The sequence below is a fragment of the Toxotes jaculatrix genome, chromosome 24, assembly GCF_017976425.1.
Source record: "Toxotes jaculatrix isolate fToxJac2 chromosome 24, fToxJac2.pri, whole genome shotgun sequence".
Taxonomy (NCBI): Eukaryota; Metazoa; Chordata; class Actinopteri; family Toxotidae; genus Toxotes; species Toxotes jaculatrix.
In genome coordinates this window covers 5,792,338-5,816,177 of record NC_054417.1, presented here as the reverse complement: position 1 = coordinate 5,816,177, position 23,840 = coordinate 5,792,338, and the positions used below count along the sequence as shown (strand labels likewise).

At 40.9% G+C, this 23,840-nt stretch overlaps 1 protein-coding gene across 1 annotated transcript; it reads left to right on the top strand.

The window, feature by feature from the left end:
• Nucleotides 1-8,037: 8,037 nt before the first annotated feature.
• On the top strand, nucleotides 8,038-23,798 carry LOC121178036 (collagen alpha-1(VIII) chain-like). The gene is made up of 5 exons (XM_041032529.1): nucleotides 8,038-8,156; nucleotides 14,326-14,426; nucleotides 17,974-18,158; nucleotides 19,949-20,220; nucleotides 20,618-23,798. The coding sequence occupies exons 4-5, from the start codon at nucleotides 19,953-19,955 to the stop codon at nucleotides 22,570-22,572; spliced, it is 2,223 nt and encodes a 740-aa protein (XP_040888463.1). The 5' UTR covers nucleotides 8,038-8,156; nucleotides 14,326-14,426; nucleotides 17,974-18,158; nucleotides 19,949-19,952; the 3' UTR covers nucleotides 22,573-23,798.
• The last annotated feature ends 42 nt before the right edge of the window (nucleotides 23,799-23,840 follow it).

Genomic DNA, 23,840 nt, shown 5'->3' with positions numbered 1-23,840 from the left:
CCACTGCAGAATGACCTACAGAAGGTGGTGGGAAAAAAAGAAATCCATCATTTATGTGGAAATTATCTTTTAATTAGTCTGGACAGCTCTGACTGACGTGCTTCGTGGAAAAGAGGACGAGAGTTTGGCTCATTGTCCAGTTTCTCAAGCTGTGATATTTCATACCTTCATCTCCGGTCACATGAATGTCAGACAGCTGCCATTCCTGACGCCGGAGGAATAACACGAGCTTACTCACATTAGAAAATAAAGGAAGTGTGCGCACACCCAAATATTCTGCCCGTTAAATTACTATAATTACAAGATCAAACACTGGACATGATGTGTCCTCTGTGTGTCCTTCTTGGCAGCATCAAAAACCAACATGTTTGTTGTTTGGAGGACTTGCACCAGTCACAGTGGTTCAGTTGAAATATATTTATTGTGGTTTAAAATTTTGCTGTGTCTAAATGCTGGTTTGACCAAGACTTTATTGAGACCTTATTGAGACTTGGTGTGTGATTTAGCTGCATCAAATCACAGACATACGCTTGATATCTATTGACATATTAATCTAATATCATTCAGTCAGCAGAAAATGCATTGCGTGTATCATAATACATAGCCTACCTTTTTGCAGGTACATTAACCAGTCATTTCAAACACGGCCCAGAATATCTAAGAGTTCAGAACAAGTCTGTTTGTATAGCACCTTTCTACAAGGCCTTTTAGTCTTTGAAATACTCCAACACTAAATTATTTTAACATTTAACATAGTTTTACATATGTATTTTACATAAAGCATAAAGTCATTAAGACAGGATATAAAAGACTCATAAATAGGATTTAAAAAGAGTAAAGCAAAATAAAATAGAAAATAATGACATGCTTAATAACGTGCTTGAAAAGAATAACAGATTAAACAGCAGAACAGAAATTGCAGTGTAGTTTTCCCAGTTCACTTTGGAAACATTTGCTCTTACCCTGATTATACATTAGATTGAGACTTAAACATGTTGTTAGACTTATTTTTAGCCTTATTAAGGTTGTCTGAGTGTGAGAATGGAGAGTTTAACACTTGACCACAGCCAGTATTTATTTGGTCCCCTGGACATGAGTTCAGCCTAGTCCCTGAATCCACACTGTGCTGTTCTGCTCTTCTACTGCTCCCAGAGGAACTGCTGTAAAACTATTTATGTTGTGTTTCATGCCGTCTGGATCCTTTTATAATTGCACTGCAAAAGAAATACGGGTGAAGGAGTGAAAGAGTCACGTCTTTGTTTTGGAATCATTAAGACTGAATTGAGTTTAAACCTTTTCGCTCCATTTGACAACGTTTTTGTGCAAATTTAAAAGATTGGCACACTTTACATTGCAAGTCATTATTTATAATAACTATGCAGAGTTTTGCATTTCATAATCATAGATTAATGAAGAAACATAATTTCCCCATTGCCATTTGCATTATAGATTTAATTAAATATAAAGAAATGTAAAATATTTAATTATGCCAGTAAGAATAAGCAAGACACAGGGTTGGATTTACAGTGCATGGGTGTGTATCGAGACACCTGTGTGGTCCTGGTCGAACTGCATTCCCTATGAGGAACTCAGCATGGGCCCCAAGCATGTGTCTGAAAAACCTTCAGGAGAATTGTATGCAAAAATAAGCTGCAGACTTGAAGGACTGAAGGATAGTCATTCACTGTTTTACAGATGTAAAGACCCGTAAAGCTATGTTCAAAATGAAAACTCCACTGTTTACCACAGACAATAAAAGTTCTGATTCAGTACTGACACTTAGAAATGGCTTTATCTGAATGGGAATGATTTCCTGTTCAGTCCTGTGACACTTTAACAAGCTTCAATTTTGAGCAGACTCAAACATTTGTCCCAAACCCAATGGGCCCAGACAATGACTCAGCGGCTTTTCATGCTGTGAGCAAGCTCTTTTTTGGATCCACCTAAAATTGATTAATTTGCTTCCCACCATCGAGCACCGGGGGTTTCCAGTCCACACATATCTGGCCCCTGTTCCAAGGGCAGCAGAGGAATGAGGCGCAAACCAAAGCGTTTGGCTCAAACCTGCTGCCAAATAAATAAAACATTTGAGAGGGAGTCGCTCCTAAAGCTGCGGTATTCTCTCGTATACATGCAGTAATCATAACGGACAGAGATTACCTTCATGTCCAAGGCCGACAGAGTGTGCTCAGAGTCAGATGACAACATAGTTGACATAATGTGGATGAAAGTGGGAAAGGTACTGTAATTCTGCATATGGCAGTGAACAGGATACTAGTCGAGAGTTTTATCTCCAGTATAGATATTTTTAGAGTCCATAAATTCCAAAACGTTAAAGAGAGGAAGCCATCAAGTCCAAACTGATTTGAAGACTCTGATGATTCAAGATATTTACCTATTTATTTTTGGCAGGCAGGTGTGTTCAAGTGTGTTTGTGTCAACATGAGGCGTCAGGCAGTAGCCAGGCACTGTGTGGGAGCTGGTGAACAACAGGCTGCAGTGGAGAAAAAAAACAGTTATGGATCATATTCTCTATTTTCATAATCGAATTACTTTAAACCTGTTGCAGGCAACCTATTCAGAAACAAGTGCACACAATGATGTCGTCCGGCTTATCTCGACTCACGTTTGGAGCTTATGGTTATTTTTATTGAAAGCCTATATATAATTATATATGTTTAAATGTCCATTTGTCCACTTTTGATTAAAAGAAAGAAATTCCTTACCTGTCTTTGGGGCTGCCTTCTGGGAAATGAAGGGAATCAATCATACCGTTGTTAGACAAGGAATGTTGGAGAGAAATGGGTGTGCCAGCAAAAGTTAATAACATCTCATCTGGAAACATTTTACATCCCAAACTGATCATATCTAACAGTGTAGCCATATGTAAAATTACACTGAAATACTCCCAGAACCAAAGCTAATCCAACCATTTACTTGAGCCAGCCAGTTGGCGTAAAATTATTCCTGGTCTGCTCAACCCAGACGATTGCATCATAGTAAGGAAAACATTAAAACAGGAATGGATCTACGGGATGGCTGCCATCCGCAGGGGTATCCATACACATTCCACACGTTGACATGTTTCCAGTGCAGTGACACAGACAAAGCAAGAAAGGAGGTATAACATATGAAGACTTACAGCGCAGAGCGAGGGTGGTTTGCCCTTGCACAACCCCACGCTTTCTGTCTTCACTGCAGGCTTAATGACCAGAGGAAAAGTTGGCAAAGGCGCTCAGCAGCTAATGATCCTTTTCCTGTGATATCACATGGAACTGGTGCGCTTTGGTTTGCTCTGTAATTGGCCTGACTTCACCAAAGGAAAATACACAGCGACAAAATGAATACACAGTGTTTAGTTGTTTCTGCAGTGCGGCAAAGTGGCACAACCGGTATTATGTTTGCACAAGCTGTCCCACATGGCATGCTGTGGTGAACGGCTCACTCTCGGTGAGATGTTAATGATAATATTTTACTTCCTGGGCAATTTAGGTCTTTCAAAGCATACGTTTGGTGTTTGTAAGGGCTCTTTATTTTCTCAAAAACATGACCATGCACTACTGTAAGCTAAAGCTTCTGTGCCAGATTTTGTACATTATATTTTGTGTCCAAGTGCAGTTCAGGAAGGCAACTCAAATCCAGCTCAGGTGATTCTGATCTGTTGGTCTTGTGCAGCCACAGCAAGGACTGCGACTGGCCGTTTTCATGTCTGATGTTTTGTGTCTGCTCTGTGCATATGTTTTCCCCCCGCTGTGATTCAAACAAGGCCTGGCCCAAAGCACTGACGTGATGCACAGTTTGCCATCAGTGATGTATCTGTGTCTGCATGAAGCAATGAATCTTTCATCACACTGACAACAATGCACAGTTTGGCTACAAAGCTCTTCTACACTGGATTATTGTGCCAGCAGAGAAACTCAAAATCCAAGAAAGAAATTTGAATATTACAAGCACATGTGTAGCAGAGTTCTTGAGTGTTCTTGGAAATTTTCTCAGGGCAGCTGTGACACTGTCTGTTGACATTGTTGAGGATCAGACATCACCAATGCTCTGAGTAACACCTCTGCTTTTCCTAATGTGACAAAATGTCTGTTGCGGCAAAGGCGATGAGAAAATAAGAACAGGTCAGAGTTTTTGCTCCACTCACTCAAGTAAACTAAAATCTTCATGTTAGGTGGAATTAAGTTTGAATTTAAAGCTGCTGTCTGAGGTGTATTGCCTTAATGTCCCCATCTATAATAGTCAGTGTTCATTAGTGTGAATCCAGTCAAGTCCACACAAAAGTGCTGCAGAGAATATTCCACTTATACAGGACTGCAATTACCCACATTTCCACAGGAGAAGTGAGCTGAAGTGTTTTTGTGCCTACAGTATTCACTCTGTGGTAACTGCAGAAATTTCATGCTTCATTTTATTTAGCCAATTAAGCTGCCTTAAAGTCTCACTCCACCACTCTCCGTCGTTTGCTTGTGCCAGTTGTAGTTAAGACACAGTCAGGAGCTCAAAAGAAAAGTGAGAGGGCTAAATGATTTTCTGTAAAAGGTGCCATTCATCCAGCCTGCTGGCTTTAATGAAGGGATGAAGACAATCAGTCATCTCAAGAACCTTTTGTATCCGGTTGCTGTGCGCTCGCTGTCCCTCTGCCAAATTCTCCAACCCTCCACCAAAGATGGAGAGGAACATTTGAAGTTGCAGCCCCGGCTCAGAGCAGCCTCTGAGACAACCGGATTAACAGCCAGACAGAAAAATTCAGAGGTGGTCACAAGAGAGCAAACAGCTCGTCACCGCATTAAGAAACTGCTTCCAGCAGCGGGTTTGCTTGTTTCGCTCTGAGGAAGTGCTGCAGACAGTGCTGACTGATGTATAACCCTAACTTTGCTTAACATATGTATGTTGTGACTGGGAACGTATACAAAGCTCTGCCTCATTGCACTGGGACCATTAGCCTTCTTGCCCCACAGCTGGAACTGGTATTTAGTTTGCATCACTTCATGTAATGACATCATGTAACTACAGTCAGGAGCCGCATCTGTTTACAACTTACATCTTTTTGAGCCAAAATCTTAAAAGTGTGCTCCGCACAGGATGAAAAGCAGATCCAGAATGTCAGACAGAGCTCTGTTAGCCATTTACAAATGAGTGTATGTACATGTGCACACATCAAGCCTGGGAGACTCTGTTTTTGTTTTTCTGGAAAATGGGTAGTAGGAAATTTTAAAGGTGTCACATTCCCACTTTGGCAGGCTTCCAAAAAAAGAGGTGACAAAAAGGAAATCCCTTCATGTAAGCTCAATGTATGAACATATGAAAAATCTCATGCTGGCGAGACAGAAAGTCCACAGAGAGCTCATAAATCTCCCCACAAAGCTTTAGGGTTAATCGCAGTCACGGGCCTGTATGATGGATGAGGACTCAGAGGTACAGTATAGATACGTACAGTTTCTCAGATCTGCTGCTCACTGTTGGGCACGTTAGCTTTATTTGTGGCCTGTAGTAATGAAGATCACCGCTTTGAAACATGGAAACATGGAAGCACATTTCTTTGTCCTGGCTGCCAGATGTTTATAAATTACAATGGGCAGTTTTATTGTGTTGTCTGTGCAAGGCTATCGGAATTTGTATTTCTAAGGGACTGTATGAAAATGATTGGGGTGGGGACAGCAGCTGAAATCTATGTTTGACTTTTTAAAGAAAGCAAGGCCCCCTAGGGACCATGTATGTGTGTACTAAAATCCAGAGTAACCGTTCTCTGTTTTATACAGTAAATTTTACTAGAAAGTTTGGATTAAAATATAAATCTGGGCCCCTAGAAGCAAAAGAAGAGTCTGTTCCCTGAAATGCAGCAAAAGAAAAACGCTCTTCTTCATTTTTCTTTAGAGACACGTTTGCCAAGTCAGTGGTCACGTTTAACACAACCCGGCTGATTTGAAGATTATAACGTTTGTGCTTGTGAAATAGGTCATTGGCTCCAGTCGGAGTTCTTACATTTTTCCCATACCTCCTGCTCCTTCTGTAATGAAATGTCAGCACCCAATTTTTAGCCACAGTGTATCAGCACAAAACTTTAATTGACAAGATTTAACATTTTTTGCAGCTGATCCTATTTTCCTATCCTAACTCCTAAATGCTCATTTATTTTCTGAGCACTTTCTCCACTGAGGGAAGGTCTGCATTTTTCTGCGTCGTTATGTGACTTTATGAGATGTTCTAACAGACGTGTCCCATTAGCGGCCAAAATCGACAGCTGTGGGTCCACTGAATCTGAACAGAAGGTGAGAGTAGGACTCAAATCTGTGGTGACAGAACTACACCGTCAAATTCTCTCCTGCTCTCTTTGAATAGATCTTGTCTTTATTTTGCTTCCTTCTTTCTTTGGGTAATACCCACTAAGCAAACAAAGCAAGGGAACAAACTAAAATCATTGGAGAACCATGTCATTTTTGTCCTTTAACATTGTTGTCACTTAGTTTCACATATTATATATACATATAGAGCTGCCAGTCGCAGGATGAAAGCGAGCTGATTGAGTAATAAGTTATTGCCAAGGTTGCCTGTGCTTTTCATGTCTCTGCAGTAACCTGGCCTTGAGATCTAATAGGTTAATAACTACATGGTCAGGAAGTCTGCATGTGGACAGGTATGAGGTCAGTATTTCCACGCAGCTGACTGCTTGTTGTTCTGTCTGTTGTATGCTGGGAAAACAGATTTCTGCTCTGTGGACTTCATGATGACTGAAAGATGAACGATGACAAATGAAGAACAGGCTACTGTGTTAGAAAGAGCAGTGCAGCTTTTAGGTTGCTGAGGGAGTTTTGTATAAATAAGTGTATCACATCATTCTCTGTCTGAGTTAATCGAAGTGAAGTTACGACTATTTGCATAACAAATTGCTTTAACAATCATAAATTATCACTGTGAATTTCACTGTGAAGAAGCTGACAGTAAATCCAGTCAGAGGGGGGAAACCAAAATGTTTTCTTTATAAGCGACTCCTGCATGAGGAGAACATGTCAAAGAACTAAAATAGCAACACAAACAAAAACACAAAGTATAATTCCTTAAATGTGAACCAGCTGTTCAGAGTGTGAATGTTCTCCCCTCTGTCTATGGTTGCTCCTTCAGCATAGTGAAGAATTTGGACACAAGCTAAATATTGTTGACAATTTACAAAGACTCTGAAGAAGAGTCACGTGGGAGTGCAGAGCTGCATGTGCGTGCAAACCTGAGCAGGCCTGAGCAGCCTTTAGCTTTGCTCCTCTCATTTAGTATCCCCATCTTCATTTTCTTTGGCAGACAGTGGATTCAGACAAGTAACTGTTTGATCCACGGCACAAACATCTATCTTTGCATGGGTTTCAGGTGGAGTCTTACGTTTTATATATTTGTAATACATCTGTCTGCCCATGACTGAGAGTCAGAGGTTGTTTTGAATCAACACCTTTAGCCACCCTAGCTGTAGCTGTAGGGATGGCAATGCTGTCCAGACTAGTTGAGGTATCCTGCTTTTTTAACACTCAGATAAGAGGTGAAAGAACAAAAGAAAAGTATAATGCTAATACTAAGTGTATGTAAGAAGCAACACAATCCATTCTTTTGTCCTCAGAGTCGTCGGAGAAATGGAAATTTGAACAATCGGAACTACTACTGTGTGTGTATGTGTGTCTGTGTGTGTGTGTGTGTGTGTGTGTGTGTGTGTGTGCTGTTGTAGTCACAAAAACCCCTCCTCTCAGCAAGATCTTGACCTCAGCCAGCGCTGGCTCACTAAAGTGAGACCATGCCCTTAAATCTGTCTGCATGCAAAGAATGCACTGAGAGGTCCAAGTCAAACGAGAATCTTCCTCCTTGTGATATATAGTTGTGCAGCTGATTGGGTTTCCTCTTTTCCCTCAGTTTGCTTCTGTCTATAGTAACCTCTAATGCTGCAAACATGTTGTTCCAGTAGTGGTTTCTGTCTCTCACACAGACCCTGTTTTCCTCCCTCCCTCTCTCACATACATGCACAGATCCAGTGCTGCTCTTCTGTCTCAGCTCGACCAACTCCACCCACCTGCAGATAAAAGCCAAACCCTCACCGGGGCTGCTGTTCAGCTTCTGTCCCAAACTCCTCAGAGCTTTGTGATACTTCCACCCTGCAGCAGCAGCAGCAGCACACAAAGGTAAGTGATGTGTCACCACAGGCACAGGAGGATTTGATGATGTCTCTGTTGACATGCCCACCTTGTTTAGGTTTTCTGATGCAGGAGTAGCATTCAGTGAGCAATCCTAAGCTCCACAGGCATGATTAAGCTTACAGTTTGTGTTTTTCTTGCGTTGTTGTTCACTTGCAGAGCCTTAACTGGATCATTTTCCCCTTTTCTCTTGGACAATAGACAAACCACGTCTTGTTCTTGGAACAATATACGAGTAACTTTTGGAATGACGGGTGAATCACAGATCTGTGATGGGGAGACAAAGCTAAAAAGAAAAAATATCTTCTTGACTTGCAAAATGTTTCAAAATGCATCCTGTTTCACCAGCCTCTCTGCTGTGAAGCATCTGCTGACGGAAGTCTCTGCATATAATGTCTGACAGTTTTCCAAATGCAAAGAAAATCCAAAAGAGACACCTGGGAAGAATAACTCAGGGTTAAGCTTTTTAAAATAAATGCACGGTGCAGCATCTTGACAGGATTTAGCACCAGTTAATGGAATGTCTTGACATTTTAGAAATTTTACTTGTATGTCTTTCAACACAGAAGGAAAAATGTAGGCACTTTTTCATCCGGTGTTTGAGGAGGAAAAGGATTCAGTGTTGAGGTTATTGTAGTTTTAACTATCCCACATAAATAAGAGGAAACCAGGATTAGAATCCGTTTTGGAAACAGACTTTCTGGCAGCACTTTGGCTCTGAGAAATGAGTCAGAGATGGAAAGTTTAGGCTTCAGGAAATCTTTAAGGCAACATATTTCTATCTATCTTCTACATGCAGAAGCGAATGTGTCCAGCCTGATTTTTGTCTCTCTAACTTCTTAGCATAAGTTGATCACAGCGTATATGAATGTGCACCTGCCAGGAAACGGTTGAGAATCCCTGCTTCACATCCACAGTGGATTTATCCCAATGTTAAACAGTCAAAGGTTTGTCTGTTGTTTCTTCTGCCCTCTTTTCTGCTGCAACTCAGCAGAAATGTGTTACAATAGCTGCATGAAGAAGTAGCTTGCAGTGGACTGAAAGCAGATATGTTCTGTTGCGAGCAGAAGATGTGGAAAAGAAATGTTAGATACCGGAAAGGTCAAGTTTTTATGGAACTGAGAGTAACTTTGTTAGATTTTCTGTCAGCATTTGCAGCTGTTTCTAACTTCCAGCTCTTCATTGCCTTTTAATGTGATCATGTTTTTCCCTTCTCAGAGAGAAAACTTTTAATTAGGGGAAAATGTGGTTAAACAAGTCGTGCAATTAACTTGCTGATAGCTTTTGATTAACACTCTTAATGTAGTCCTTGTTGTATTTAAAGGGCTGTTGGCATCAGCAAAATGTTGTGGATTTTTGTCATGCAGTGCTAAGCAGCACCACCATGGAAACACACATAACACTGTTGTGTAGATGTGAAAAGGTCAAGAAAGATCAAATCAGGGGAATGCAGAGCCGAGGATCCCTGACGTGATGTATACCTGCTTGTGTTGGAAGAGGTGATGAACTGTTATCCATATTGGATCCATCCATCATGACTAGACCTACAACCAGACTTCCTAAGATGCGTTCATGCATTTTTAGTGCTGTTTGTTTTGTTTTTCTAGGACTGCATGCTTTTTCCATATTAGAAAGAGGAGGAAAACACTTCAGCAAACCCTTAGTTTAGAGTCAGGGGTCTGATTTTTTTTGTTGGGGATCTTTTATGAATTATGATCTGGGTTACATTTTGGGAAACTGTATAGGACTCTGGGCATTCACAATTTATGAAGTTCAGCTCCATTTCCAAATCATCAGCTTGAACTTACCTGAAGATTTATAGTTTTAGGTCAGGGAATGAATCTGTTCGAAGCAGGTCCTCGCAAATATGGAGAAGAGTTGTGTTGCTTTTTGTGGATATGAGTGTGTTTGAGTTTGTGTCCAAAGGCCTGAGGGTAGCTGGATCTTCTCCTGTGAACTCTTGAGTTTTGGCCCCAGATAGGCTCCACCACTCCAAGTTGTTACAAAACGCTTCTGTCCGGCAACAGAAGAATGTTATACATGTTCTTTAAAACCATCAGCTGGTCAGGAATTGACTGCATTTACTGTACAGTGATCACCAGTCAGCAGAATATCACTGCAGCTCTTTATAATGGTATTCAGGCCGTCAGTGATTTTATTCAGACTATGTGATTATTGTACCCTGAAGCAATTTGCTTTACCAGTATTCTTCCATTTAACTAAAAACCAGTGATTTGAGATACTGCTGAAGAATGTTTGGTATCACTGCCAGTAATTAACAAACCACCACCAACAAACCATGGAGTCATGGTTGTGAACAGTCTAGTCACAGCTCAGTGAGCTTGCTAGTTAAATTTGTTTCTCTATGGTTGCAATTATTCCTTTGTCTCAGATGAATATCACTATTTCCTTTGTTTCAGATGAATCTGATACTTGCAGGGTATCGGAGAGGGAGCTGGATGCGATGGTGTTTGATGTACTTGGCTTTTGTTATTGTTGAGATGCTGGATCTTGTTTGCTTTGAGCAGGAGCTGTGGAAACAGCAAAGGTTGCAGAAGCAAACCTGTGTCAAAGTTGAACTGAATCAGATGCTTGTGTCAGCAGGATGTGACTTTATATATATTTGTTGGGCTGTTAATGTCTCTTGGCTGTATTTTCTCTCTCCCTCTCCCACTCAGACTCCTTCATAGTTCTCACCTACTGAACAGGAAGTGTTTATGTAGCTCGGAGAGAATGTGTCTCTTGATCCTGCAGCTGCAGCGTCTGTGATTTGAAGCCGTGTGTCCTGACGCTCTCTTGCTACCATGCACAGCACTGCAGCCTCAGAAATGTCTCAAAATATGACACCTAAATGACTTTTGTGGTCATTGTGCATTGTTAATCAAAGACAAAAACTTTTTCCCACAAGCGATTCGTAGCTGCCATGGTGATTTCACCCTCTTTGTGCTAGTTTAGTTTAAAAACACCTCTCTGGAATTACAGCTTTAAATTTTGCGGATTTATTGCGAAGTATCTCTTATCTAAACTCCTAAGTAGACAGAATCTAGTTCTTATTATCCCTCGTAAATACTCCACTGCAAAAACATCTGGACAGTAAGGAAAGGGAGGATCATATTTTTTTTTCTGAGTGGCATATTTTACAGTGTGACTGTGTAACACATTAAGCTTCCCGGGTCTGGCGTTATATATATATCTGTCACTGGTCAGACCATCTATACATGTTGCAGAGAGTCCTAAATGATCCCGGGCCATTTTATGATCTCAATAAATTGAGATGTGAGCAAAAAAGTATAACGTTTGCAAATGCAGAAGACTGAAAACCATAATGACTGATCCCTTTAGAAGTCTGTGCATTACTTTAAGATGCAGTTACACTTACAAACGCCCCATCAAAGTGAAACTGTCAGCAATAAACCCCAAGAAACCCGCTCTCAAAGCAACATATAATCACCACCTAGTCATTTTTAAATATTACTCTGCTCCCACCCTCCAGATTTCACCAATTACGACTCCTCTGGAAGCTTTCATTTTCCCACTTGTTATATATATTTTTGACGTCCATGTGTTTAAATTGCAAAAACATTCATCTTGGGATGTTGGAAATCTTCCGATGAATTCATGGTCAATTTGTTACTGACATTTTTTGGCATTTTTGTGCATTTAGCAGCTTAAATGGCAGTGGTGGAACAAGTATTTAGATCCTTTAGTCAAGTAGAAGATAGAACGATGTATACAAACTCCAATATAATCCTGCATCCAAAATTCTACTTAAATTATCAGCAAAACCCTGGTGTATGAATACAAACCAAAGCAACAAAGTGCACTGGAAAGGCTTAGTCAGTAAATCATTATGATTTGTGTACATATGTTAAATGTGCACTGAAGCTTCTGCTGCACTGAAGAGACTAAAAATAGCTGCAGAGCGATGAGAAGCCCATAACCTTTCTCTGATTGATACATGAAACAAAACTATATAGTTTCCTACATTGTTTTCCAGAATATCTCTGAGACTCTTTTTGAATTGTGTCGTTTTGATGCCGCCTCTTTTTCTGCAGCGATTTTAGTGCACTGACTGGAGTGTTAGCACCATCAACTCTTTAAGGCCTGTTCAAATCAAAGTAGAGGGTGGAGATGTGCGTTAATGAGCATTTTCTTTAGTCAATTTTCGGACAATGTTTTCAAAATTTGCTCTAACTTGAAGGAAACTGTAGACATTGGGGAGGAAGGGAGACAACATGTGTCCTCTTGCACAGTGTAGGCTGTTCTTCTCTGATTTACTCAATGCACAAAATATATTTATGCAGCTGTATAAATATAAACTGCAGAATTCCCCACTGGAGTCTGTGGTTTAAGTGATCAGATCTGATTATTGGCCAAACGTTGTTATTGCCTGTAAAAATAATCATCCACCAGTGGAGTGTCCCTATGAGAGCCAGTGCAAATATGAGAGCGAGCAAGTAAAAATGTGGCAAAACCACCAAGTTCAGGCAAAAACTTGGATTAATCCTCTGCGAAAGGTAAAAGCTTGGAAACGCCAAGTGCTGCAGTGCGAGATCGTGGAACATGTAAAATGAGCCCTTTCTGATATTTTCCGATTCAAAAATTAATATATCCCATCCCTGTTTCCCACTGATTTTTCTTTCTTCTTCTTTTCACATGTGAAGTATGTAAAAACCTGAAGTGCCTCTTAGTTCTAAGTTGCTATTAACGTCTGTCCACAGACACCAGATACTGTGTTTTGACAGAACTCAAAGCTAATAGGAAAATAATTCTCCTCCTGCTCAGATCTTTGCCTAAAATGAAAATTGTGGCCAGACATTCGGTAACTTGCGGTTCCCAGAACTGTAGAAAAGGGAAAGTCTGTCGATGAGATGGGTGAAGAGGTCGGTCAGACTGTGTGGATGTGAGGGAGGTGTAGGTGCAATTATACGCATGTACGTACGTGTTTGTCAAAGGTTGGAGGGGCAGTAAGCAAACACTGTGGTTGCCAATTTGAAACTCATCCAGATGCTACTTCCCTTCGTGGTCACTCGGGTATTTGGAACATCAGTTTAAAATGTGTCCGCCTTAAGATGAGGATTTTCAACCCATCTAAAGGTCAGCTAACCTCTTCGCCTGCCTTGTCAAACTTGAGGCTATAGATGTCTGCGAAGGCGACTCAGGCCTTTGCTCTGCAAAGAGATCGAGTAGGTGTGAAGGAATGCTGAAAAAGAGGGAAATAGGTTGGAGAGGAACTGGAGCGGGTGGAGCAGACGTGCACATTTTACCTCGGTTTTCAACAGTCTGTGAGAAAAACCCTGTGTTTTCCCTTTTCATCAAGATAAGCTGGGAAATGGGGAAAATGAAAATGTTACTTGATGATTGAGCTGGGATAAATCACCTGCTCTGAGACAGAAAGGGCAGTGAAATTCAGAAAAGAAAAACAGCTCCAGGTCCAGAATGTGCTCAAGATATGACTTGTGGTTTGAATAGAATAATAGACTTGTTGCTCTGCAGACTGTAGATGGAAAATAAAAGCTGTGATGCACAAAACCAATATCCTGTATGAGTTACAGGAAAAACAAAAATAAATCTGATTGTACAAAAATCTTTAAATCAACTGGCAAACAGAGTCTTTGTGGGAATAATTTGGTGTTTTTTTTAATATTAGAAGCACATGTAATTCTCCACCCAGACTGTGGAAAACACCAGTAAACAAGACAGATACAAGCATTGATGGGATAGAAATGGAGTTTGGCGCCCTCTATTGAACCACCAGGCTCAATACTGGCTTTGTCTGCAGTTTGATTGATCATTTCTTTCTCTAGAAGTAGCTTCCAGTATGTGAAAGTGCAAGTTTTAAAGTTATTGTTGGTGAAAGCGTGTCTCAGATGTGACATTTTGTACTGCATCTTTAGGATACAAGTAGAGCTGCAACTAGATGTTTTTTATTCAATTATTTTAAAATTGTTTGGTCTACGAAATGTCAGGAAAACATTTAAAGCCTGTTAAAGTGTTTCTTTGACTCTTGTAAAATAAAAAGTTGTAGAATTCAAAGAAAAGCAGCACATCAAAGCTGTTTTGGTAGATAAAACAAATGATATAAAACATGAATCAAAATCTGCTTTCTGTTGATGAATTAACCAACAAACTGTTTCAGCAAGTGTTTTTATTTTAGGCCTCAGGTTCAGGCTCTTGTGGCTCCTGCCTGCAGGATCTCCAAGTACAGTTTGAGCTCACATGGTCGCCCAGGAGAATCACTGTGTTTTTCTTATAAAGGTTAGATAATACAGCAACAGCTCTCACACACATGCATGCAAATAGTCATACACACACACACACAGGTGCATTCCGCAGATGTTGTCTTGGAGCTAATGTTACTTCTGTCAGCTGTTCGTTGCATTCCTCCCTGTGTGTGTGAGCTCTTCCACTCTGAACTGACAGAATTAATTGTATTTTTGCATTATTTTCAAAGTGCGTCTGTGAAAAAATGTTAAAAGGTCTTATTCTTCTAAAAGTCGCCACCCAAATCTGGAAAAATACAGAGTTGTGGACATTTTTCATTCCTTATTTCAGCTGCAATCAATTAAAAAAGTACAGGAAAAAGACCGACATCTGTATTTTTGCTGTCGCTCTAGTGATGTAGCAGGTTGGCTCTTAATTGTAGGGTTGGTGTTTCCCAATCAGTCCCATGGCTGTCCTGTCAACATGTCACAAGGCAAGAAACTGAACTTCAACTTTGCATATAATACTAAGTAGAAATAACATTTCGGTCTTTCTTTGATACTAAACATGCTCCTCAATAAATAGGAGTCACTTTATTTTGGTTCAGTGGTTCTTTGTAGCCCTGTCCTGCACCTCTGTTAGCTGCCTGCTCTCATAGGAAAAGAAAGGCCCTCTGCAATCTGTTTAAAACACAAAAGCCAGGCCTGACCACGAGCAATTAAGACTGGCACCCGTATCTGTAAGCAATGACATGCCTCTGTTCCTCATCATTTGTTTATCGAGCGGAGGAGTCCCCCATCTGGAATCGGTCAGGAGAGGAACACAGAGGAGAAATGGAAATTTGATTATTTTCAAAGCCGAGCTGGAGGTGATAAAAGACTTGTGGCTCATCACCAAGTGGAGCCGGCTGTGGTTCTAAGTGTTGGCAAAGAGTTTCAGAGGAACCAGCATCCATTCTGTGGCGAGCAATCTTTGTTGCATGGGATTGTCATCAAGCGAGGGGTGTGGAGGTGTCTGAAGAGTTTTCATCAAAGGGGAATTCATGCACAAGATGAAAGAGTGAAAAAATAAGCAGGAACGTTGTTTGAAAAATGGATTCTGCTTGGTTGTCTTTGTTGTTGAAATGTGAAGAGGACACAGTTAAGTCAAGTAGACTACACACATACAGTGGGATAAAACTTTGTTCCAACATGGTGCAACAATAACACAAAGCAGGGAAACAGTATAAAGGACTACAGAAAGTGTGATTACACAACAAACACAACACAGCAGATCTGTTTCAGTTTAAAAACCAGTCAGGGAATCCATAACATTTTATGTAACATAAAAACTAGAGATACACACACACATACATATACACAACATTTATAATTGGTTCTTTAAAGCTGGAGCATTAGGATGACATGTGTAGACCTTTTCGGAGGTGTTCTAGAAGTTTTGTTCAGGAAATGACAAGAAAAGTAACAGTAAGAAGTTGTTTTGTAGCTGGAAACAGGGATGTGTTCATCTGCTCTAGTAAAAGTGGCACATTTGTGATTTTACTTTTGATTTTATGTGGGCTTTTACTTTAAATAGCTCCATAAATCTTGGTTAAAGAGATATCTGTCATTTATCCATATAGAAGGTGGGATACGAATGTTTGACCAGAGTACTACAAGAGAGCTGAAAAGGATTCAGTTCAGTTATACCTGAAAATAGAGCTTTCCTCATGAACGCAAGCAGTTTAGGAGGAGATGGACTTCAGTGTGTTCAGTGTGATTATATTTTTATGCTGAAACAGAAAGTGTCTTTAACCCTGTCCCATCTGTCTCTAAGACATTAGGTCACCACAGATGAAGCTCTGCCAAAAGCTGCCTCCAGACTCTGAAATGAGCTCTGTTACTCATGCAGCTCATCCTGTCAGTGGGATGGGATGTGTTTTTGTCTGCTTCTTTTCTGTAAGCCATGAGGACTGACGTATCCTTGGAGGTCGGAGGGAACATGTGTTTCAAAGCAGCGGCCTGTCCTCTTTGTTTTGCTGACTTATTGTTTTACGGAGGTCGTCTCGTTTCCTCGCCAAGCATATGTTCCCCTCTGTCTGCGGAGAATGGATGGCTTTCTTTGTACAGTACAAAGGGTTTTAACTACAGCGACGATCAGTTTAACATTCCCATGTGTGAAATCATGTTCAGTTTAGGAGATCAATACTTGAGGATCAGTCACTTGCTGAAAAAGATGTTTTATAAATGGTTTGTTCCGGCACTATGGTTTGGGGAAACATTCAAAATAGTATTTAGTCTGGTCATAACAGTGTGGCACTTGTATATATATATATGAATAATTAACCGAGTTTTAGTCAGTTGATGAGCTGTTTTCTATCGAAACTTTTGTACTGTGTTTAACTGTCATTGTACTAAACATTCATTAGAAATTTAAAACCATGCATTTAGTATTTTTACTTGAGAAGTTACTATCATTGACCTGCTGTGCTTTTACATTTGATTTATTTGATTATTCTGTTAACTGGTATTTTGTTTCTGCTGTGGTTTAAAGAATCAGTTTTTCAACTGTGGTGAAACAGACAGTGCAGTGTTTGCTGTGTGGATAGATATCCACTTACCTTAAACTTCTGCCAGTGTTTAAAAATGAGTGACTAATTTCACAGATCATGTCATGACCATTCAGATTCCTGTACATGTTGCTACCAAGCAAATGTTCTCAAGATACTTTATAAGCATCTTTATTCACTTTTGTTGTTCTTTATAGAGCACAATATTACAAATCTCTTCACAAGTTTCAAATCAAATATTAAACCTAACCTAGATTTTATAACAAAAGAGATAAAAGCAGTGTCAATATAAGATAAAAGGTATAAAAAGAAAAATTCAAGTAAAACCACAAAAGATTACTGCCCAAGAATCTCAAACTAAATGCGAGCTTGTATAAAAAGCCACAAAGAACCTTAAAGGTAAACAGCCTCTTGGTTTATTTAGTATTTCTAAGATGATAAAAATGTAATTGAGTGGTTTGCTGTTGGTGTAGTTGTGAAATTGATGAACAGTGAAACAGATCAGAGGTCAGACATGAATTGTATGGACTCACTCATAAATGGGATTTCAGTCTCACAGCTGTATGGGCTATGTGGTCTCTGTCCATGGTGCTGGATCTATACATTGTAAATAGCATCTTTTAGTCATTTTCCACATACAAGCCTGGAGATTGCTGTCCTTATCAGATTACTGGTTTTGTTGTATTTCAGCAGATTGACTCAGATATTTAGAGCCTTTATATTGGCAGAACACTGAACATTTTAGCCAGAGATTTATTAATTTTCTGCACTTGCAAAGCCCAGTATTAAACCAGATGATGTTCCATATTGAGATCTATCTCTCAAACGTGCTGCAAACATGCAGTTTTATGATTTTATAGTTCTGTTACTTTTATTTTTTAATACCCCCATCCCTACATTCCTCAAGGAAAGAGGTGTGTCTCAGCATAACTGTATCAGAGCCAAAATATGTCAACCAGGTGGGGATGGCAGCTTAGTGTTACAAACCCCAGGCCTCTGCCAAAGGTCAGCACCTGACATTCATCGAACCTGACATTCATATTTTTTTTCCAGGGCCAGCAGGATTGTAGCTAACAGCTGGCTGGAATCCTGTGCATGGCCCCTGTCCCACTCATGCCTTGGACAAAGCCCAGAGAAGCGACCTAAAGTGAAGGGAAGAAGAGGAGAAACCAGACGAAGGAGGCACAGGCCCAAGAGGGGGCGACGACCTTCAGTTTTAGAGGAGGAGAACTCTGGGAGTAAGGTATTTTGTGGTTTTGCGTGGTGGGAGGCTATTGAAGCAAAGTCAATACAAATTAAATTACATTTCAGTTCAGTTAAGAAGGCGAATCAAACGTCAGCCTCAGTTTTGTTCAACCTCAGTTCATATCTGCAAATCAGTTTGCAATTTATCTAATCTATCTTTTTCATAAACATGTCACTTGAATTTACGTGCATGTATATACAGTATAAGCAAAATCCTGTACAGTGGGGACTTGTTGTTGGGATACTATAACTGCAGTCAGCTAGGAGTCGCAGCAAAATCTCAAAGGTGCTGTTAAGGTCAAATTCATATATAACTGTCATTATGGCCATCTGGTCTTATAATTATATGGCACATATATACATTTTAATTTTCATCAAATTTTGAAATTCTTAGATTAGTAGTTTTAATTCCCACCCAGTAATCCAGCTACCAAAGATGTTTTTTCCTTAACCAAAATCTGAAAGATTTTTGGAGTATTTAAATACATTTTTACATTTTTTAAATGCAAAGTCATACTTAAAGTAATATGTGTGATTAAAACTCTCAAATTTTCAGAAATGTTAAACACTGACCTTCCCTTTCCTGAGGTTGGCTTTATTGTGTTGTCACACTTTGATACCCATTTGCATCTGTAACATATTGACTGTGCAGATCAACTACACAGACTAGGAAGTGTGTGCTAAAAATATTCTGCAGTAATCAACTTCAGCCTGACTTTACTTAGCTTGCTTTTTTAAATAATTGTCCAGAAAAATGTAAGCAAGTCTAATTTCCATTGTTTCAGTTCTCTAAAAACTTTGATCTCCTCGCACAAATACCACAGAGGGGGAAAACATACATTCACCCATGACTGTTTATTTTCACACTGTGCTCTTGGCAGCACTTACCCAACCTCTTTCGCACAGACATGTTTAAAGGATTAAGGATTATGTTTGAAATTCTCCACGTCCTTTGTGGGGCCTCTCGCTTATGATATATATTTTAGCAATGTATGCAGTGTAATTCACGTCAAGGATATGAGACTCTTAGGATTTTACAAAGTGTGTTTTAATAGATGTGTAAACACAGGGAAGGTTTTGGGTTTTGTTTCCTTTTGACTTTGACCACAGTGGGTTTCATAAGACTCTCTGAAGGGTGTTGGCTTTTGTAGCCATTTCTTCATTCAGCTGCTTGATCAAAGAGCACACCCTGCTGGTCACAAACGAATATGAAGGCTGCTCTGAGAAGAATATCAGCTTTTCTGGAAGAGTTAGACACTGTTTGTCCAGCTGGCCTGGGCTTAGGGACCACAGATTTATAGCATGTAGACTTTGTAACATACTGAAGCTGTGAAGCTTGAAAGATGCCTTTACCAGGCAGAAAGGGGCTGACAAAAGACATGATCCTGGGAAAGAGTAGGACTCATACAAGGGTTTTAAAGTCCAGATATCTGAGCCTCAGATTGATTCCGACCACTGTCTTTTTTTCATGTCTGTCTTAGACGTCCCTCAACTTTATGGAAGTAGTTGAGTACAGGAGTCAGTCTGTTGTTATGCGAACAAGAATACTTGTGATAGTAAGCCAAAAAAAGAATACAGATTATGTTAAAAACAATCCTTGTTAATGTTATATATCCTTTATATTAGTGTTCGAATAGCATAGAATATCATTCTTTCTGGGTGTGCAAGAAATGCACAACCAGAAAGTGATCAGAAGTCTTACAAGGAGTTCCTGGCTCCATGCTTTGCAGTTGTGCTTCACTGCTTTTGTGTGTCACATTTTTACTTTTCTTCTGTGCTGCAGAAAAATGGTGGCTGTCGCCGTCCATTCTTCACACATCTTCATCACAGTGTTCCAGCTGTGTTTATTACGCCTGGCCCACAGTGGGGCGTACTATGGACATAAGCAGCCGCCTCAGCAGCACCAGCCCCTGCCACAGTACAATGATGGGTATCCTCAGCAGCAGTTTTTGGGGAACGAGATGCCACTTATGCCAGTGCTGCCTCAGTATGGAAAAGAGCTTCCTCAGTTGCCTTTGCAAATGGGCAAAGAGAGGCCACTGACTGAGGGCAAAGGTGAGGTCAACTAGTGACAGGAAAATGTTCTTAATGTTTAAGACAATCCTAATATACTGTTAATCAAACAGCACAATCTGTTTGAACTTTGGTGGTCACAACTCTAAGTAAACCCAAAATGGTTTCCAGTTTTCCTGTTTTTACACACATCGAGATTTAATGATTCTAACACAGAGAACCATTCTGACTAGAAGTTTTAGCTGTCCCTAAATTTTTCCATGTCTAATCTAAAAGACAAGAAAACAATATTTAGTTGTAATGGAGGAGAACTTCTTCAGGAGACTTGGATTGAAAGTTCCTTAAAATTGCATCAGTTCATTTCTTCTCTTGATCAGTGTTGATTTAGTGGGTCAATATTCACGTCTGTCCACCATTTCTTTCCTTTTTTTTCCCCCAGGACAAACATTCCCCAGAGGGGCTAAAGGCCCACCTCCCCCTGGTCCTGGTGGAGAAGTTCTCAGAGAAGGACCACGAGGAATTCAGGGCCCCCCTGGACCATCAGGACCACCAGGACCACAAGGCCCCCCTGGACTACCTGGCCAAGGATTGCCAGGGTTACCAGGAAAGCCAGGGCCTCCAGGTCCTCAAGGTTACCCAGGAATTGGAAAACCTGGCATGCCAGGATTGCCAGGAAAACCTGGAGGACCTGGATTACCAGGACCAAAAGGTGACCTTGGTCCTAATGGTGGTGAAGGACCAACTGGACTTCCTGGGCCTGCAGGGCTCCCAGGTCCTCCTGGACTCCCCGGGATTTCAAAACCAGGTGGCCAGGGGCTGCCAGGACAACCAGGTCCTTTCGGGGAGCCTGGCCAAAAAGGTCTACCTGGGCTGCCAGGTCCTCCAGGTCCTAAGGGAGAAAAAGGACTTGGTCTACCTGGTTTGACAGGTTTGAAAGGACCTAACGGACCACCGGGTCCACCTGGACATGTGGGCATCCCTGGCATTGGTAAGCCTGGCCTCAATGGCCTCCCTGGACAACCAGGAATACCAGGAAAGCCTGGTCCTCCTGGAGAACCGGGGCTGGCAGGGCCAGCAGGTGAAAGAGGTCAACCAGGACCACCGGGCTTGCCAGGAATTGGGAAACCAGGAAAAGATGGTTTTAGGGGACAACCAGGGCTATTGGGAGGGAAAGGGGAACCAGGCCCCCCTGGTTTACCAGGGGGTCCAGGATTGCCAGGCTATGGTAAACCAGGGTTTCCAGGACCTAAGGGTCACAAGGGACATGCTGGTCTTCCTGGGCCTCCAGGCCCTAAAGGTGATAAAGGTCATGGTGGTGTTCCAGGGGTCATTGGTCTCACTGGACCTAGTGGTATGCCTGGCCCACCTGGTCCAATAGGGCCTCCTGGTAGTCTTGGCTTCCCAGGGCAAAAGGGAGAGTATGGTGCTGCAGGACCAAGAGGTAACCCAGGAATTAAAGGTGAATTAGGGCCTCCAGGTCTTCCAGGACAGCCAGGTAGGTCAGGAGAGGGTGGACAACCAGGGCCACGAGGTTTACAAGGGCCCTCTGGCCCTAAAGGAGAAGCTGGTGTTAGGGGTTTACCTGGTGCCCCTGGTGTTGCAGGATTGCCAGGATCAAGAGGAGAGGCAGGACAACCTGGAGAGACAGGTCACCAGGGACCACAGGGAATTCCAGGGCTTACAGGACCAGGAGGACCAATTGGACCTCCTGGGCTGCCAGGTCCAAAAGGCGAAACAGGTCTGCCTGGTAAACCAGGCTATCCGGGTGACGGAAAGCCAGGGCCCCCTGGTCAGATTGGTCTTCAGGGTAACCCCGGCCCCAGTGGCCCCCCTGGACTTCCAGGGCAGCCTGGGCAACCTGGACCTCCTGGCCCTCCAGGACCACCTGCTCAACCTCCTGACATTGGACAGATCCTCCCTGTGAGCGGCCCGTACAATGGCCAAAAACAGGGCTACAAGAAGCCAAAGAACGGAGGAGAGATTGGTGGAAGTGGCCTGGAGATGCCAGCATTCACAGCTAAGCTCACAAATCCATTCCCTCCTGTTGGCTCTCCAGTAATCTTTGACAAACTCCTGCACAATGGCAATCAAGACTACAATCCCCAAACTGGTATTTTCACCTGTAGCATACCTGGGATTTACTACTTTGCTTACCACGTTCACTGCAAAGGAGGCAATGTGTGGGTGGCACTGATGAAGAACAATGAGCCAGTAATGTACACTTATGACGAGTACAAAAAGGGCTTGCTGGATCAGGCTTCAGGGAGTGCTGTGCTCCCGTTACGACAAAGAGACACTGTGCATGTACAGCTGCCATCGGACCAGGCTGCAGGACTTTACGCTGGTCAATATGTCCACTCAACATTTTCTGGATACCTATTGTACCCATTGTAAGAAATGTGTATAAAAAAGGCAATAGTAATGACATGTTGATGGTAAATGTTACCATATTGATAAGAAAACTACTTCAGGCTCAAAGGTACAATGTAGGTCAAGTTACATAGTTTACAATGAGTGGTGAATAATCATCTTTATAGCAGCAGCATACTTCATTGAATTATTCTTTACACTATATGCATCACATCTGCATTTACATACTTTATTGGAGTCTCAGAAAGAGCAGTTATGAAATAACGAACACAGCATGTATATAAACATTGTAATATAGGGCTACACCAACCATCTGTATGTTGGCTGTTGGCTGGAGAGCAGAGGTCAAATATCTCAGTCTACCAAATATCTCAGTTGTCATAATTTTGTATGTTTACATTGTGCATTTATTCTTAATATCAGTCCACAAGATATCAGCGTTTATGACTTGGCTGGAATAATTCCTGGAACAGTGAGCTTTTCTGTTGCAGAATAGTATTCACTTTTTGCTCAATTTTTGCTTTACAGTTACAAACTGTACACTGGGCACATATGATCGTATTGGTTTCTTTGTACAATGCATTTACTCACAGTTATCGTAACATTCTGTTAGGTTATACAGTTATTAACTTATTGTTGGTCTTTTTTGTTATTTGGAATATGCAGCTTTTTATGCAACAAAATCTTTGTTCTCAAAATATTTTTGGACAAATGAGAACAGAACAGAAAAAAAAAAAAACTTTGCAGATTAGCTCCACAATTTGGCAGGTGATCTTTTCATATCATAGATTTGTTTTGTTAGTACTTAATATGAATTTTTCTTTGAAGGGTGTTTGTCAGATTGTCAGTATTCTCTGTAATTTATTTGTTTGACTACTGATTATTGGGATTGTCCTGTTTTGTGTTAAACAGTAAATGAGGGAATTCATTCCAAAATGCAGAACACAACAAATGTGGCTGTGGCTAAAAATAAAAAAAAAACACAAATATTCAACAATGCTCATACTCATTTGAATCTGTATGTGTCATTATGTAACAGATTTTGTTGTTAGTTATGGTGTTCAAACTGTGGATGTGCCATTTTGGAATGAAATTCTTTTTGTACTTTTCACCTCCTGTTTTTTATTTTTTTTTTTGTTATTTGTTTTTTTTTTTGTTTGTTTTGTTTTTTTACATTGGACAAAGTTGCACAGCATAAGCAAATAAAAAAACTGTGCCTAAATATGTGAATGTGGTCTGTGTTGCTTTGACTGGAGACTTTTATTAAAGAAATCAAAACAGTTGTCTCGCCT